Source organism: Anolis sagrei, chromosome 3 (genome assembly GCF_037176765.1).
Source record: "Anolis sagrei isolate rAnoSag1 chromosome 3, rAnoSag1.mat, whole genome shotgun sequence".
NCBI lineage: Eukaryota > Metazoa > Chordata > Lepidosauria > Squamata > Dactyloidae > Anolis > Anolis sagrei.
In genome coordinates, this window is record NC_090023.1 from 87,924,904 (window position 1) to 87,943,636 (window position 18,733).

At 41.3% G+C, this 18,733-nt stretch overlaps 2 protein-coding genes across 2 annotated transcripts in view; one reads left to right on the forward strand and one right to left on the reverse strand.

Annotated features, from left to right (window-relative positions):
- Positions 1 to 18,733, reverse strand: part of CNKSR2 (connector enhancer of kinase suppressor of Ras 2) — a 211,685-nt gene that overhangs the window by 19,233 nt on the left and 173,719 nt on the right. The gene's annotated exons all lie outside the window — the stretch shown is intronic.
- On the forward strand, positions 15,993 to 17,945 carry KLHL34 (kelch like family member 34). Its single transcript, XM_060770097.2, has one exon. The coding sequence runs from the start codon at positions 16,000 to 16,002 to the stop codon at positions 17,902 to 17,904; it is 1,905 nt and encodes a 634-aa protein (XP_060626080.2). The 5' UTR covers positions 15,993 to 15,999; the 3' UTR covers positions 17,905 to 17,945.

Here is an 18,733-nt window from a genome sequence, read left to right on the forward strand (position 1 = left end):
ATTCTCCTCAAGAGGTTCATCATAATAAAATAATAACTTCATTAACCTAACTGAGCACCATTTTTGGAGGAAGATGAACTATCCGACAGACAATAATAATACCCCCCCCCCAAAAAAAGCCTAATTCTTTGAGCCAAGATAAAGTAATAACATTAGTTTTTTCTCATGGGTTGGGAAAAAAGATAAAAATCTGGAGACAAACCAAACATGGAACTACGATTCCCGTCAGGTAATGATGGGTTTCTTATATACCTTTATATCATCACATGTGGTGAGAACAGGTCTTTAGAACACAAAATGAAGGTTATTACACAGACAATGCCCTTTTCATGCAAATTGTTGAGAAAGTCTAATACATGGAATGTATTACTTCACTGACAGAATAATAAGTTGGAAAGGAAGAGAGAAGTGGAGGTGTTTGCTGATGGATGAGATACTGATCCACAAAGGAAATTAAGCTCACTCATGGTCAAAACGTGTTTCCCATTATATTTTAGGCTTTAGACATATGAAGTCTGGTCAAGTTAGCTGACTAAGCATTAAGAAAATAATAATAATACAACAATACTCCAACTCAATAGGTCACTTGGGAAGCATGGGCATTCAAGTTTTCCAGTATAAATATTTTTCAAGTATGCTGTGGATACAGTTTCTTTAGAAATAGTTTGAGATAAATGGGTGAATGTTGTCCAGAGCATGTGAATAAAAAATTGGAAGCAAGAGTTAGAAAAATAATTTGGAAAATGAGGTTGGTATGTAAATGCTAAACTAACTCCATTCTTTATTTCAACCCAATGAATCCTTCTGGATTAGCATATGTCCTTTGGAGGATGACAGGGATGGGATCCTTTGAGTCCTCATTTGACAATCCTTCCATTTCAATTCATACATGCTATTTTCTTGCATATGCCCAATTCCTAGCGTCTAAACTGCCTGCAACATCTTACAAAGTTTTAGAATGCAAGAGCTGCTGGAATCCTTTGGTGACAGTTTTGCAAATACTGCTATTGGATGTAAGAAAGAAATAGAAGGAAAATAGATTTGGTGACCTTAAGCTACTTTCAGGTGTTAATGCCTTTTTTCTTTTCTGGAAGATGTGATTAGCCAACTCAAAAAGGCATTCCAGGGTTTCTTTATGGACTTGAGCTGTGTGGGAGGGTCCATTCTCCTATTGCTACCTCCAAGTTGTAATCTTTCTGAAAGTTTCCTTTCACGTGATTAGAAACTAAAAACTAGAAAGCAATTATAACAAAATCAAACTTACTAAAACTCTATTTAACTCAAATTATAGGGCTTACAGACCTAGGGTTGTATCTACTGATTTTAACACATGCATGTGTCCCACAAGGGATTTTTGTGAATCCTTGTCATCTCCAGAATCCTCAGACCAACCTTTTTATGACAGGAAACTAGATGAATTGCTGTTCTTGGGTGACCCCTAGTACATCAATTTGACTTTTCAATTGGCTGAAAAACATTCCTGTGTTGCTTAACTTCAAAAAGGAAAAAAAACCTATCCAATCTAAACATAGTAAATTAATTATTTTAATTGTTCGGTGATTTATAATAGGTTAGATATACCTTGCAGTACAAACTTTAAAAGGTGGGAGTTAATAAGAGGACCATTTTAAACAATTGTAGAATGAAAGAGCAGTAAAAAAACCCCACAATTTCAAACAGCAGGATAAGCATTCTCAAGGAGTGAAAAAGAATTCACAGTCAAGAGGTTGCAATACAGTGCATTTCTAATTGAAAGATGAACCAACCATCAAATATGTGGTTTAGGTATAAGCCTAATGTTCTTATTGGCAGAGCACACTCTGCCGGCTGATCTCGGAAACCTCCTAATGGACCACTGTTGGCAAAAAGCTCTGTTGGCTAAGATCTGCATGGTATAAGAACCAAAAAGGGAACAGATAAGGAGCTAAAATAAGCCAGATCTAAACCTCTTGTGGGGTATTAGCTGCAACATCTGCCCAAATTCGGGCAGGGCAGGAACAATCCTAAATAATTTCCAGTACCCCTTGGTTATGAGCTCAACACAGCTTCGGTTGTTCTACATTAGACTCAGCTAGATTTTGACCATCTTGGTCAGTTACACTAGTGCTCAAACTTGAATTCAGCAGAAGACTTTGGATCCTTATAAGATGAAAAGCTACTGTTATCAACTGACAACTGTAAAGACACTTGCAGTTAACTTTTCACTACTACTGGAATGTACAGATGGAAAAAGACACTCCTGTGTCAAGTATCCCAGTTCTAAGACATAAACGTCTTCAAGGTTACCACTGTATTTGAGATAGTATATTGGATTGCACTAAGGTGGTTAGGAAAGTTGGTTTATAACTGGTGGTGTGATCAGACACCACATTACATCTTGAACAGACCTCCCCCGAGAGCTGCCCTTTCATCCATCCAGGGTAGGTTTTCATCCTAGACATTTCCCTACCCTTGATAGCAGCTAATTAGATGAACGCATCCAAATAGATGTGAGGAACTCAAAACAGGTGCAATCTGTTTAGACTTCTTGAATTTCTAGCCATCAATCAGATCGAAAGCACTGTGACACTGTCTAATGTATTAAAAGTAGGATCCTGTGCATCTCTACCAAAGAGAAAAGTCCACAGAGTACAGTGAGGCTTACTTCTAGAAAAGCTTGTCTGTAATTCTGCATTCTAAGGATACAGGTTGAGTATCCCTTGTCTGGAATTTTTTACACACACACACCTATGCTATATTCCATAATTCAAAAAAAGAAAAATCTGAAATATGGAACAATTCTGATACCAAGCATTTTGGACAAGAGGTAATCAACCTATATTGTATCAATCCTAGGAAGGAAATAGGGATGAGGATGGGGGAAGGAAATGACTCATTTGTAACTTTCATCATTCTTAAATAGCAAAAGATAATTGCAAAAATAGAGGTTTTGAGTCATGATGATAGCTTGATTAGCATACTGGATGAAAGGCAGGTGTAAATTAAATCAATAATAAAAGACAGAATATCAGTTCACAAGTTGGAATCAGTCACACGAACACATTCCTTTTCTTATTTAGTGGTTTAGTGTAGATGATTATTTTCGTTTGCTAGCAGTTTAGCTAAGCACCCAATTGATGGCATGGACCAAGTCTGGAATGAAATGGGATCTTTGCCAGCATATTATGAGGGGAACACTGAGTCTCCTGTACAGGGCCTTGTGTCAGATAACTGCTTTATAGGGAGTTGTCAGATTATATAGCCTTGAGCAGAAACCTGTGTAGATACAAGGGAAATAAAAATGAACCAATCAATGCCGTGAAACTATTGTGAGTACGATTAAATTTGGCTTCAGCCCAGAGCCCTAGCAGTATCTCTTCTGGGAGATAATCCCTTGATAAATATACTTTATAAAAATGAGAACCATTTATTTCCCTTAAATGATAGTAACAAATTTTAATCAGATCAGCCATCAGAGCAATGGTGCCAGAGAAGATGGAGCTGGCAAATGGGGGAGGATGAAGGTAGGGGGAGAATGTGGAGGAATCACATTTTACAAGCTAAAATAATAGTTGCTAGAGCCTTTCTTAAACTGTGACTAACAGAGACAGTTTGCTGAAAATTCAACATGCAGCTCCCCCCGCCTCCTTGCATAATGGCTCCTGGGCACAATTTTCTCCTAGGAACTGGAATGCTTCAGTGGTTCCCACCTGCCAGCAGACCGTAAACTCGTCATAGACCTTTGCTTTTATGTAGCTCCCAAGAGCCATTAATGCAGGACTTTTGTGACACACCATGTAGTTGCTGCTGTTAGCTGTGGATTAAATGGGGTCAGCTAAGAGGAATCATGCAAAGAACTCACCTGAAATAAACCCGTCATCCCAGACACAAACATCAGACTTAATGCATATCGGACGTGCTTTAGGTAAGATTCAGGAGCTTGGTGTGCTGTCTCTGGAGAGGTCAGTTGGTTAAGCTATTATCTATGTTAGATTGATACAGATTGCACACAGGGTGGAAGTGTTTGTGTGCTTTACTTCTAAACATATTGTAAGTCGAATTGCCATTTATTTCAATGCCTAGGACTACAGCCTTAGAAGAGACTATAATTGCTGCATGTAATTCACTGATATGTAAGTGCTCAGTTAACATATCCCACCCATAAAAAATCCCATGTAGTGTCCAGAATAAATTGAGAGACAAGCCTGCTTTTCAAATTTTCAGAATTTCCCCTTGAGAATGGCACCAGTCATAAAATTTTCACTCTCTACAATATTCTGAAAATTAAACTCTCCTGCAACTTCATACTGCTAGTACCCTCTTCAATTCTCTTGCATTTTGAGTTGCTGTTATTGCTAATGAAACTGAAAAACAAAACATGTTTTTGATTTTTTTTTTAAAAAGAAACATCTGTTGCTGAGGAGGAGCTCATAATATAAATTGGGAGCCCTTTCCCCAGCACCAACTGCTGCTCTGGGACCAGAGGAAAGAGAGGGGGCCAGGAAGACAGTTCCACCTTGTCTCCTGTGCTACGTTAATAATATAATATATTGTATATACATATAATATTGATAATATTAGAATGTAATATAATAATAATAAATAATTCTATATTTTATATTACATGTAATATTACTACAATTATTACAGTATAATGGTATAGTACCATATAGTAATATATAATACTGTGCGTGAGTTTTTTTTAAAGTGTGGAGGTCAGTGCACAACTGATCAACACACAGTCTTCACAGAGTGAGGTTCCACTGGTGATGTAGTTTAACACAATGACCGTGGCTTCTCAGTCTGTTGCAGCTTTCTTCCGCCTTCACAGCCGTTGTAACATGTACCATGTTATCCTCCGCCTGCTCCGCCGTTGAGGTCTTTGGGTCTTCGGACTGTGCTTGGTCTGGAACCTCCCCCGCGGCCACTCCTGGGAGTGCACAACTCCAGTTGTTGTGCCTACAGGTTCATCGGAACACGCAAGCCCCTTCACCACGACAAGGTGACAGTCCATTGAGGGGTCTTCCAAAGAAAATAAAAAACAAGCAACCAAAGTCCCATGGCGATCAGCGAGTGGCGACGGGGGCAGGACTGTGAAATCTGGAAGCCTCTAGTCACAGACTGGCACATGGGCGGTGGGTACAGACTCAGTCGTTCTACCTCAAGGACCGAGGCAGTTGAGTAGTTCGGCAGCTGTATCCGCGACTGAGCAGCCCTATTGAGGACCCACTCTGCTCACCCCACATGGGGAGGGGGCTAGAAAAGGTGCCCTAAACATAGTCTGCCTCTCTCATCTCTGACTGGACTGCCGCGTCCAGTGGGGTCACCACCCTGCGGCCAAAAAAGAAATATGAACTTCGGTACATGGAATATACGGACACTGATGGGCAACAGTGACAGCGAACGTCCTGAACGCAGAACTGCCATCATTGCAAGGGAGCTGGGACGCTTTAACATCGACATAGCAGCCCTTCAAGAGACCCGGAGAGCAGGAGAGGGACAGCTGAAGGAAGAAAAAGGAGGCTACACCTTCTTCTGGAAGGGACTGCCTGAAGAAGACCAAAGACTGCACGGAGTTGGCTTTGCCATCAGGAATGATCTGGTGAAACATCTGACCGAAGCACCCACTGGCATCAATGAATGACTCTCCACCCTCCGAATTGATCTTGCCAAAAACCAACAGGCAACCATCATAAGTGCCTATGCACCAACACTAGATGCTGATGAAGACATCAAGGAGAAATTCTACTGTCAGCTGGACACCGTCCTATCGGGGATACCTAAGGAGGACAAAATCATCCTCCTGGGGGACTTCAATGCAAGAGTCAGGCGAGACTTCGACCTGTGGCCAGGGACTATTGGAAAAGACGGGATTGGAAACAGCAACTCAAACGGCATCCTGCTTCTCACCAAATGTGTGGAACACAACCTTGTCATCACCAACACGCTCTTCCGCCAGAAAAACAAGTTCAAGACATCATGGAAGCACCCCCGGTCAAAGCATTGGCACCTTTTAGACTATGTAATCACACGTGCCAGAGACCGCCGTGAGGTGCTCCTCACAAGAGCCATGACAGGTGCTGACGACTGCTGGACTGACCACAGGCTAATCCGATCAACGATGGCTCTCAAGATTCCCCCCAAGCGCAGGCTCCAAGGAAGAAAGACAAAGCACAAAATGAACACCCAAGCCCTTCAGGAGCCCTCCAGACGAGCCCATCTCCAAACAGCACTCAAGAACCATCTACCCACAGAACACCCCGAAAATGTTGAGGAACATTGGAACAAACTGAAGACCTCCATCATCACAGCCTGCGAATAAACTATTGGATATCAAACCAAGAAACATCAAGATTGGTTTGACGAAAATGACATCGAGATCCAACAGCTAATTGACAAGAAAAGGAAAGCCTTCCAAACATGGCAGAGAGACATAAACTGTGCTGCTAAGAAAAAGATCTACGCCAGTGCAAAAGCTGAAGTCCAAAGAAGGACAAGAGAACTCAAGAACATCTGGTGGACAAAGAAGACTGAAGAAATCCAACACCTGGCAGATACCCATGATGCTCAGGGATTCTTCAAAGCCACAAAGGTCATCTATGGACCAAGAAACCATGGCATACATCCTCTACGCTCATCAGATTTACTGCATTTTTGTTGACCGCCGTTCTCAGCCCTAGGGCGACAGATGGAACCAAACTCCCGAAGGACCAAATTCAATTGCACTACGTTGGAAAAAACACTACCAAAGCCTCCTGAACCGCAGCTCCAATGTGGCCGAAGAGGTCCTCTCACAAATCCCGCAACAACAAACAAGGGATGAGCTTGCAGCACTGCCTAGTCTGGAAGAAGTCAGCAATGCCATCAGCCAACAAAAGAATAACAAAGCCAGTGGACCGGAAATCTTTAAAGAGGGAGGACCTGAACTGACACAACAACTCCACCAGCTCATAGAAAAAGTGTGGCTGACCGAGAAAATCCCAGCAGATTTCAAGGATGCCACCATCATCACCCTCTTCAAAAAAAGGGGGAAAGAACAGACTGCGGAAACTATCGAGGTATCTCCCTTCTAACCTCCGCTGGGAAAATCCTCGCAAGAATCCTTGCAAACCGCCTTCTGCCCCTCTCAGAAGACACCCTCCCAGAATCCCAGAACGGCTTCCGCCCCTCCAGAGGAACTGTGGACATGATCTTCACTGCACGACAGCTCCAAGAAAAATGCAGAGAACAAAATCAACCTCTGTACATGGCATTCATCGACCTTGCAAAGGCATTCGACACAGTGAATCGCAGCGCTCTCTGGACCATCCTCCAAAAAATTGGGTGCCCAAACAAATTTGTGAACATCCTGCGACTCCTCCATGATGACATGATGGCAACAGTCTTGGACAGCAGTGGCTCCCAAAGTGACCCATTTAAGGTGGAATCTGGTGTCAAACAGGGATGTGTCATTGCCCCAACTCTATTCTCCATCTTCATCGCTATGATACTTCACCTTGTTGATGGGAAGCTTCCCACCGGAGTGGAAATCATCTATCGGACAGATGGCAAGCTGTTTAACCTCAGTAGACTGAAAGCCAAAACCAAGGTTACAACAACATCTGTTATAGAACTCCAGTATGCTGATGACAATGTCGTCTGTGCGCATTCAGAAGAAGATCTACAAGCCACTCTAAACACCTTTGCAGAAGCATATGAGAAGCTCGGCTTGTCACTGAACATTGAAAAAACCAAGGTGCTTTTCCAGCAGGCAGCAGCCAACCCCTCTCCAATGCCAGTGATACAGCTTAATGGTGTAACATTAGAAAATGTTGATCATTTCCGCTACCTTGGCAGTCACCTCTCCATCAAAGTTAACATCGACACCAAAATACAACACCGCCTGAGCTCTGCAAGGGCAGCATTTTTCCGAATGAAGCAGAGAGTGTTTGAGGACCGGGACATCCGTAGGGATACCAAGGTGCTTGTTTATAAAGCTATTGTCCTCCCAACCCTGCTCTATGCCTGTGAGACGTGGACTGTCTACAGACATCACATGCAACTCCTGGAACGATTCCATCAGCGCTGCCTCCAGAAAATCCTGCAAATCTCTTGGGAAGACAAGCGAACAAACGTCAGCGTGCTGGAAGAAGCAAAGACCACCAGCATTGAAGCGATGGTCCTCCGCCACCAACTCCACTGGACCGGCCATGTTGTCCGGATGCCCGACCACCGTCTCCCAAAGCAGTTGCTCTACTCCGAACTCAAGAACGGAAAATGGAATGTTGGAGGACAGGAAAAGAGATTTAAAGATGGGCTCAAACCCAACCTTAAAAACTGTGGCATAGACACTGAGAACTGGGAAGCCCTGGGCCTTGACCGCTCCAGCTGGAGGTCAGCTGTGACCAGCAGTGCTGCAGAATTTGAGGAGGCACGAGTGGAGGGTGAAAAAGAGAAACGTGCCAAGAGGAAGGCGCGTCAAGCCAACCCTGGCCGAGACCGCCTTTCACCTGGAAACCAATGCCCTCACTGCGGAAGAAGATGCAGAGCAAGAATAGGGCTCCACAGCCACATACGGACCCACAAGAATATTGGAAGACAATCATCCTCAGAAAGCGAGGGATCGCCTAAGTAAGTAAAGTATATAATACTAATATTGTGCTATGCTAATAATATAATATATTGTATTTACATATTACTTGTAAGCCGCTCTGAGTCCCCTTCTGGGCAAGAAGGGTGGCATATAATGTTAATAAATAAATAACTGAATTCTTCCTATCCTCAGCATTGGGCATACTCTCTCCCTCCCTCATCTTTTAAAGAAGGGAGCACAGCTGTAATAAAAAGGACTTATTCTGAGGAAACTTCAGATAGCTTTGAGAATGCTTAAATCCTTTATCTACATGTGACTCCTGAATCATGTACACACAGCCAAACCCATTTCCCCAGCTCCCAAAGTAGAGTGAGTGATGTGTGCCCTTTCCTCACATAACTTATCTGTGGAATGGATTCCAATACTCTCAAAGCCCCATACAACTCCATGTAGTCCAACCCACTGCATCTATTTTGAGCAGAAACTTTTACATGGCTCATACATTTGAATGTCGGCAAGATAAGTGCTTTGACTGTGCAATTCTGCATGGTAGGGGAGAAGATTGGATGGCCCTTGTGGCCTCTGTCAACTCTGTGTTCTAAAAATAGTGTTGAAAGAGACCACAAGGGCCATCCAGTCCAATCCCCTGCCATGCAGAATTTCTAAAAACATGGTACTAAGGCTTGCCTTAATACCCCAAAGATGCCAGATCCCATCTGAGTTTGGAAGTGACCTGGGTTCTGCCCTGATTAGCATTTGGATGGGACACTGCCAACAAATGCCAGATGCTATAGGCAATATTTCCAATGAAGAAACTGATAAAGCTTCCTCTGAATAATTCCTTGCCTAAGAAAACCCTAGGAGATTCATAGGGCCACCGCAAATTGACTGGTAATTTGTAACCATATATTCACTGTCAATTTATCAATAATGTCAACATGCCACATTGCCTGTCATAACAATGGCACCCAAAGTAACTCACAGATATTCTAAGGTTTGTGAAGTGGGAAAACGTCCCTGAGAATATGTCCAAAATGGTACACAGAATGACATCCTGAGAGATGGTCATGAGAATGACAGTAGTATCTAATAGATAAACAGGGGAAAAAACAGGTTTACACTTAGCTGCCCCTCTAGCTTTCTATTATGAATGACAGCCAGTCTCCAGGTTCTCCAGCAGAAAGAATCTCTTTAGAGATTGCTACCTGATCCTTTTGCTTCAAGATGCCAGTAATCATCAGACCTTTGACCTTTGCATGCCATCTGTCTGCTCTGCCACTAAGCCACCGCCCCTCCCTACACTGAGTCTGAAAGCATTACAGCCAAGTTCCTCCTTGCATTATGTGATTTGATTTCCTTTCATGAGATGCACACTGAGCTTTGAGACTTGCAGGTCTGTGTGACCCCAGCCCATTAAAGGACAGTGTGTGAGATTATAAACAAGTTTTGTTTCAGTATACAAATGCTTATTTTGGCATGCAAATCACCAATTGATCCCACAAAAGACATGGAACCAGTCCTAAGAAACAATAAAACATGCAAGTAGATCATAAAAATGCAAACATGTCATACTGTGATTGAACTGGACAGTGAGGCAGGAAGAGGAGGAGGAGTAGCACACTTGAATTAGGCTTGTCAGATTGAAAACTAGAAAGGGCTCCTGTTTCTTTAATGGTCTCACAGAGAAGGGAATGTCAGCAGGTGAGCCTTGGTATTTAATTGAATGACAAGCAAAAGCTGCTGAAATTCCCTCTTTTGCACAAGCATTAAAGGTACTGGAGTCCTCTGCCATTTTCACTCTGTACTCTAGTTTGAAGACTTCTGCACCTCCATATTTTTTTTTAAAAAAAATAGTGATAGTTTTGTATTAATGGTGATAAATAAAGCTAGGTTACAATTTTGCTTAGAGAGCAAGGCTGAAAGATGTCTCAAAGCCAGTGTTGCACTCCAGATCAGGAAAAGCCCTCTGACTTTAAACACCATGCAGTTGAGTAGGAAAACAATCCCTTTATTGAAGATAATTAAAAAGCAGTAAAGTAAAAAGCACTTTAAAGAAATAGGTAAATCCAAATAGGCAGGAAGATAAGCCGGAACAAAGTAGTCCAGGGTAATAGTCCATCAAAGTCCATGAAAAGCAAAGACAAAAACTTCTCTAATAAAATTCAAGAAACCAAGAAACATGAATCCAAGGCAGGAATATAAAATCATAGAATTCAAGAATCAAAACCATGAAACAAAAGCACTTAAGCATGAATCTTTCCAAGCAAAGCTTCCAAGAAACCAGGACGAGAACTTGACTTGATTCCAAACGATGCTTCATCTGACTACATATCCTATACTTGGGACTTTTATCTCCTTGTTAAGGTATGTCCCAAGCAGTCAAAAATTGGTTTCACTTTAGCTTCAAGTCTCTTATCTTTCTCTCTCCAAGCCTGGTAGAATGCCAAAGCCACTGTTTGGCTCTTCAATTTTGACTAATCTCCTCCAATCTATTTATTTGTTCATTAATTTCTGCAGCTGGGCCAGGTGCTGAGCTGTTTTCAAGCTCCAAATCATGGGAATTCTCTGGTAGCAATTCAGGGAGCACACCATCATCCCCACACCCTTCAGGGACATTCTCATGAGAAACTACACTTTGGTCAGGGATCTCCTGGTCATTCTCTGCATCAGTATCATTGACCAGACCATTGCCATCTTGAAACTCATTGTCATCACTCCCCACATCTAAAGCATCCTGATTCTTAAACACAATCACAGGCTGAGCAGCCAGGTTAGATTTTTTAAAAGGAAAGCTAGCCTAAAATAGATCTTTTTCCTTCTTCTGGCACACCCATTTCTTAAGCTTACAGGTGAAACCAACAGTGTTTTTTCAAAGATGTGGCTCTCTATTAGCAGGACTTACACCCCAGCTTTGCTTTTCACCTTGAAATAGAGCAATTTAGAGCAGCCACAAATAGTGAGATTCGGGCTGCATGCAGATCTATGCGCTTGGCAAGTAAAAAAGGCTGAAATAAAGTCTACCATGTGAAGAGACGCCTGTGAGGTTTATTCAATCAGTTCGTTGAGATCTCAGCCCACAGTATCCTGCCAAAGTAAGCTGAGATACATTGTACAGTAAAACATGCATTTTATACATTTCAGATTCAAAGTTCTCATGGTCCCCAGCTGGACCCAGCTTTCCCATGATAGCCTGAGTTGGCATGACGTCAGCAGGGACTCTCTGTAGAGGCAGGAGTTCGGTGTGCTTCAACAAATGAGAGAACCTGCTTCCGATGCAGATTTCCCTCTGTCCAATGGTTGGAGAGGGGCTGGCAGGCCCCAGAACAATGTGTGAAGAAATTACTTGTAATGGGATTAAATATCCCTGGCATGAGAAGCACAATGTACCGAATAGGTCCCCAGAACCTTTATTGTCACTTAGATGGTAATCTTGATTGCATCTAGTACCCATGGCACTGGAGGCCATTTAACTTATGCAGAAAGCATTGTCCATCTTTGGAGGAATAAATGTTCAGTTGCTGAGAACAAAATAAAGGGGAAATGACTCTATTTTGGAGAGACGATGGCATGGTTTCCTGTGACAGCGAACTCCATATCCAATGATAATTTTCACATATTGTTCAAGCAGCAACACAAAGGGTGTTTTGTCCTCAGAGCTGCAATAGTCCTTTGTATCACCTGGGTCTATGGGTTATATTGACATAGCTGATTGAATCCAATCATAAACAAATGAAGCCTGGCAAGATGTTGAGTGATCTTTCCAGGACAGGAAAATGTAGGCGAAAGGTAACCGCAGGGCTAAGCTGGCAGCTTCTCCAATAATTTTATATAATACAAAGCATAAATAATTAAACATATAAACACCCATGCAGGAAGAAACATGAAATATTAGAAAAGAACAGATGAACATCCACACAGGGGTCCCAGGAAGGTGAGGAAATCTATATTAGATAGGCCGACCTCCCTTTGGAAGGAAAAAACACACAGAAAGGACCCGTGGGTGAAGAAGGGAGATCCACAGGGGGTCTGGGTTGACTCAGGTGATGGGATAGGGTATCTGACACAAGGGAGAAAATTATGGGGTTGGTTAGTTGATGGGAGAGAGAAAGTGTGGAAATGAATAGCAAAGGGAAGAGGAAGCAAAATGGGGCTTGGGATAATTATGAAAACTATCTGGTGGATAACAGTTTGTGTGTGTGTGTGTGTGTGTAGGATATGTTTTAGTAGGGACCAGCATCAGCATCAAGGGGACAGTAAAGGTGAGTCAAAGATTATACAGAGAGGCAAGAATAGGCAGAGAAGATACATTTTGGGATTTGAGTAATAAGGGCAGGATTATAAAATATATTGTTGATGTGGCTTTTCCCCTTTGGTAACTTTTAGCCTAGATATGGAAATGTTTCTCAGCCCAACTCTAGATAAAGGCATTGGAGTCTTTTTTGTTTGTGAGTCATTGACTGGGGCAGGAAACAATTAGCAGAGTCATTAGTTCTTGGCTCAGGCCAATCAAAGGTCAAATACCTTTTGTGAGATTGATTCCAGTATTTTACTTAGCCACGCCTGGTATAAATATATAATATATAAAACCTTGATTAAATGTACATGCTATCTAACACGGGAAGGGGTCCTTCTTGTGGTTGTTAGTTGTTTTGCAAACTGTTCAAGACTTAACCCTTATTATATCATTACAGCCTTGGTGATCTTCGCAAAACTATAAATTCCCTAACTATAAACTACCTTTTGAACAGGCGGGTCACCCTTGATAACAACCTTTTAAAGAGTTGTCTCGTCCCCCCCCCCCCCCCCCCCGGACAACCAAAGTGCCAGTAACATTAACTGTATTGGCAGCCTGACCATCATTTGAATCTTTCACAGGGACAAGGATGTAGTTGCCAATATTTCGCATGTGAAATATGTGAGTATGGTCAAAAAGTATGTGGCTGGCAACAAGAGGGCCAAGTGTATTAAGAGCCTACAAAACTATTAATTTAAGCAGAGAAACCCTAGAATATAGGTACTGAGAAAAGGAATTTTGAAAAAGAAAGAAAACCCACCAAATGTACCTACTGGGAACAGCAAGATTCGTCCACCTCCTCTCCTCTCTCAACTGCTGAACTGGCTGAGTTCAAACAGCATTTTCACTTCAAATTCAATTTGAAGCAAAATACAACTGAAGCACAATTAGGACAAAGGATAATGTGAGAGGAAAAGAGAAACCATGACATTTCAAAAGCAACAGGTAAAGGGGAACAGCAGAGGATTAACTGGACTGTCCTTGCCAAATTGAGGCAGTTTGAGAGTATGCCGTTGAAGGGTTTATAAAGAAGTGGCCCCAGAAGCAGCAACAATTATGATAACGTGTGATGTTTGTAGAACCTTCTACTTCCATAGGAATGAGAAAACAAACAGTGTTTCTTATAAAAGTGCCTTCAAATAATTTTTGGTTAAAAACCAGTGGCCATTCTTTCAGGATGCAGCTCCTTGCTCAGGGTTTCCAAAATATTACATTTCAGGATTGTCACTAAAGATCTCAGCCTGAATTCTCTCAGTAGTCCCAACAAGAGAAGAGCCACTCAATCATTGTTGAATGGTGAATCAACATTTTATTATTAGGGCTATTCTAGTGGAGCAGAGCACTGACCAATAGCTCTGGACACCAGGTTCAGTTCTTCAATCAGCTGTGGAAACTCAGTGGATGACCTTGGGTGAATCACACACTCTTGGTCCCAGAATACCTTGTGATAGGTTCTTACAAAATTGAGCGAGAATTGTCTGAAGAAAGATACATGGAAGAATTTCTTTTTTTGCATGGCACTAAATTCAAATGTGGAGTTTTTATGAACCCTTGAAAATGGCATAGCCCTGCAACAGCTGCATCATATCACTCTTCTAGCATTTGTTTCTTCTTTAGGAGACAGAATGCCGCAGCTATGTGTCTTGATTTCTTTCCCACTGTTCAGCCAATTCTAACACACCAAAGCAGCAAGAAAAACACCAGATCAGAAAAAGGGCATATACTTCTTATCATATGACAAACACTTTTACTAAAAAATAGAGATGCATACGCTTGAAACTTAGATCCTCCCAGGAAATGTGAACACAATGTATGATAAGTGGAGTTACTTTATAACTTACCTAGCTGAAGAAATGACATAATAAACTCTCACAGCCTTTTAATAACTGCTAAGGAAAAATGAAACTTACCAGTAGGGATGAACCAGAGATTCTCTTTCTAAATATCCTTTTTGTGCTTGAAAATAATGGTTCTCAAGTTTGTTTCAGCCTTCTTGTTTGTACATCTCCATTATGGTTTGAGAATTAAAGCTGTGAAATAGAATATCTTTCCAATAGATCACAAGGTACTTAACAAGGAAGTTAGCTTCTAAGATGTCTGACTGCTATTAGCCTTTCAGAGGAACTGGAAGTTCAAAGCCCCAGGTGATAATAACCAATAATCTTTGACCACTTGTATTTAATTTGGCAACATTTGTTTGGCCAGTTCAAATTCACACTCTCATGAACTCGCCAAAAAAGTTCAACCTTTCTGCTTATTATCTTGGAACTCAAGTTATGCCAAGATTCCACAATAAACAGATCTTGCTTTCTATGACATAACTGCAGTTCTATTTTTGCCACCCTACTGAAGAAATGTGTTGCCACATGATTTCCATATGGGTCATTCAATGTCAGATAGTTTTTGGCTGGCAGTCCTTGTAACATTACTGCTCTCCTCCATTGCTCTCTTGGTCTCCTGCCCATCTCAGTTCAACGTTTGGACAGCTATGACAAGAGAGCTAGTGTTTGCCTTCTATTCTGGTCTCTGTGCCTTATGGTGATATCATATGAACTAAAGAGGTCCAAAATGCATGTCAGATTAAACCACTGACTAATCCTCATATTTTGCTTGTTTGTCTGCTCCCAGGCTAAAAGGTCTACGTGTTCACAAAGTCCTCCCACTCTAATCTGGAGGTGCTGATTTTATTTTCAGCTGAGATTTCCTACGAGGAGTGATCTCCATACGTGGCTTCTTAGTCCTGGGGGAATAAGAGCTAAACTTATCTAAGAGTGAAATACAGAGCTTGGACAAAAGCTCCAGCAAAGTTCATCCCTCTTTCTGTCTTTCCTCATGCATGATTAGCCACAGAAGACTTATTTAATCTTCTTAAAGAGAAAGAAGAGCCATAAGAAATATCTGAGCTGGCAAAACATCACTTAATGTCATCTATCGCTCAACTCTGTCACCTGATGCTGTCCAAGCAAGTCATCCCATCTCCTGTGGACCATCTATCCTTAAGCAGGAAATGGAGGTGAGAGAAATGAATGCCTGAAGATTATGACTAGAATCGACTTTATGAATGAATGCATGAGACAATGTACTAAAAGGAGCCTTAATTGGAGAGGGATGTCAGATTATTAAGTGGGCTTTTTGTCACCAGCCCAGGAAATTGATGCTTGTTCTTCAAAAACTTCCTTGCACAGTTGACTTAAAGCACAGCTTCAGCTTCTTCCCTTCCCTTATTATTGGCTTAAAAAAAGAGACTCAGAGCATTTTGCTCTCTACAATGAATTATTTCCTGTCTTACTGCAAAGGACATTGTAGCGCTGTGCTCTCACAGTATCAAACCCTCCGAGCTGAAGGCTTGCTCTGCGACATTTTATTGAAGGTGAAAGAAAATGAATTCCCTGCTCACAAGTCTCTGCTGGCCTGTTCCAGTGATTACTTCAGGGCAATGTTCAAGAGCTATACCAAAGAATCCAAGGCTGCCATTATTCACCTGCAAGTCATCTCAGCAACTGGTTTGCAACATGTTTTGGATTTCATTTATACCTCTTGGTTGCCTTTGTCTTTTGCCAGTTTGGAAGATACTTTGGAAGCTGTTACTTACTTGCAAGTGACTGAAGCAATTGGCTTGTGCAGCCAATTCCTAGCTAATAATCTGACTCTGGAGAATTGCTGCTTTTCTGCCAATATTGCTGCAAAATTCTATCTTCCAGATGCTTTATCTGCAGCGGAAAAGTATCTAATTTTTAATCTCTGGAAACTTCTGGATTTGGATTTGGCAGGGTTGCTAGAACTGAACTTTCACTCTTTGAAGGGAATAGTCAAGTCTCCTGATGTGCCCATGGTGAAAGAGTCAATTTTGCTAGATTTATTACTAAAGTGGCTGAAGTATGACAAATTGAGGTTAACGCACACAACTAGCCTTTTGGAGCACATAAGATATGGTCTCATTCCAGTTGAAGATCTGAGAAAAACCTACACTCAGTCCGAAGTGCCTCTGACAGCTTCCATTAAATGCTTAATTATAAAAGCAATAAATTATCATTCACTCATTTTAAGACAACCTCTCCTGCAAGATAAATACAGCACCATGAGAAATCAGAAGACAAGGATTATCCTGCTTGGAGGTATGATTGAAGATGCAGGGCCCTTCAGGGATGTGGTAGCATTCGACGTTTACAACCACAAATGGCAAATTTTAACACAAGTGCCAGACAGGATACAAAATCATTGCGTGTGTACAGTTGGTAACTTCCTTTATGTACTAGGCGGTGAGACAGAAAATTCACAGAGTGATTGCCAAAGTCCCTCTTTGATTGTTACAAACAGGGTCCATCGATATGATCCTAGATTTAACAAATGGATACAAATTACTGGGATGCTGGAAAAGCGATGCCTATTTTCTTGTTGTGTGCTAGAAAACAGGATCCTTGCAATTGGTGGCAAAGGGGAGAATGGATCATTCCATTCTTCTGTTGAAGTCTACAACATTAGCCAAGACACCTGGACAAAAGTTCAAGATTTGCCAAGCAAAATCCATGGTCACGCTGGCACTGTTTGCAAGAACACTGCCTATATATCAGGTGGCAAATACATGGATCAAAGTAATACAAGTAAGGATTTGTACGCATTGAGTACGGTAGAAGGGCAATGGAAAAAGCAAGCTCCAATGAGCATTGCTCGATTTGGGCATCAGATGGCCACAATCCGAGAGTCCATTTTCACATTTTTAGGATTTTATGAGCCATTTTCTGAAATTGAAAAATATGATCCTGACCAGAATCAATGGACTCGCTTAAGGCCATTGGTTTATGATCGATTTAGTTATGGTTTAGCCGTAGTGGAGGAAACTGCCCTTCTCATTGGAGGGAAAAAATGGCAAGATTCCCGGGAGATCCCAACTCAGGATGTGGTGGGCTATGATATAGACAATGACTGCTGGGAAGAAATCTGCAAAGCCTCCTTGCCTTGGTATGGATTACAATGTGCTGTGCTACAACTTTCTGAACTGATAGAAACTCAGGACATTCAACAACAAAAGAGACCAAATGTTGGGGTTACACCTTACTGAAATATGATCCATACAGATAATCTAAAAGGGCTTAAAATTATTTTTAAAAGTCTAAAAAATTAAAAGGCAATAGTTCTTGCTTTTTAAGTGGTGCTGAAATTTCAAATTGGAGACGGTATTTTTTCAAAGTATTTTCAAATAGAAATCCTCAAAAGCCGTTTCCGCTGCTTCCAAGTTTTTATCAGTGAAATTTATGGAGCAGCTGAATCTTACAGCAAGAAGAATGATAGCAGTACTTTAAATTAAATTAAAAGGAAAATATTATCAAAAGGTTTAATGTTAATAGGAATGAATACTACTTGCACCCACACTCTCCCCAATTATAGCAATTCAGGAAAGGACACCCTATATACCGGATCATACTAGTGGGAAAATTCTGGCTTCTTAACATTCCCACAAGGCTACAGAATGTTAATAAAGACTGATGATTGCATGTATTATATACCATACTTGTTTATTTTGAGAGTTAGTGATAATGTATTAAAAGGCATTTTTGCTAGGTTAAATAATTATAAATGGTCTAATTTTATGTGACAATAACTAATAGACTTTACACATTATGATTTCAGCGTGGGAAGAGTGATATAAATTATATGTTATATGCATTTTAAATTCATTTTACAGGATCTCGCTTTTAGTCTGAAATGCCACGCAGTATAGATGTTTGGGAACAGCACATTTAGAGAAAATGAGTGCAATGAATACATCGGGACAATCTGTTTCAAGCTAGACAATCTTACAAGATGAGGTTGAATTTTTATCTTTGGCAGTTCAGAACACTGTCTTCACCAATGTGCAAGCAAGAGAACTGTCGCATAGCAACAGGTCG

What these genes read in the sequence shown, in the direction of transcription:
- KLHL34 (XM_060770097.2), top strand. Translation starts at nt 16,000, where the DNA reads ATGCTTGTTCTTCAAAAACTTCCTTGCACAGTTGACTTAAAGCACAGC.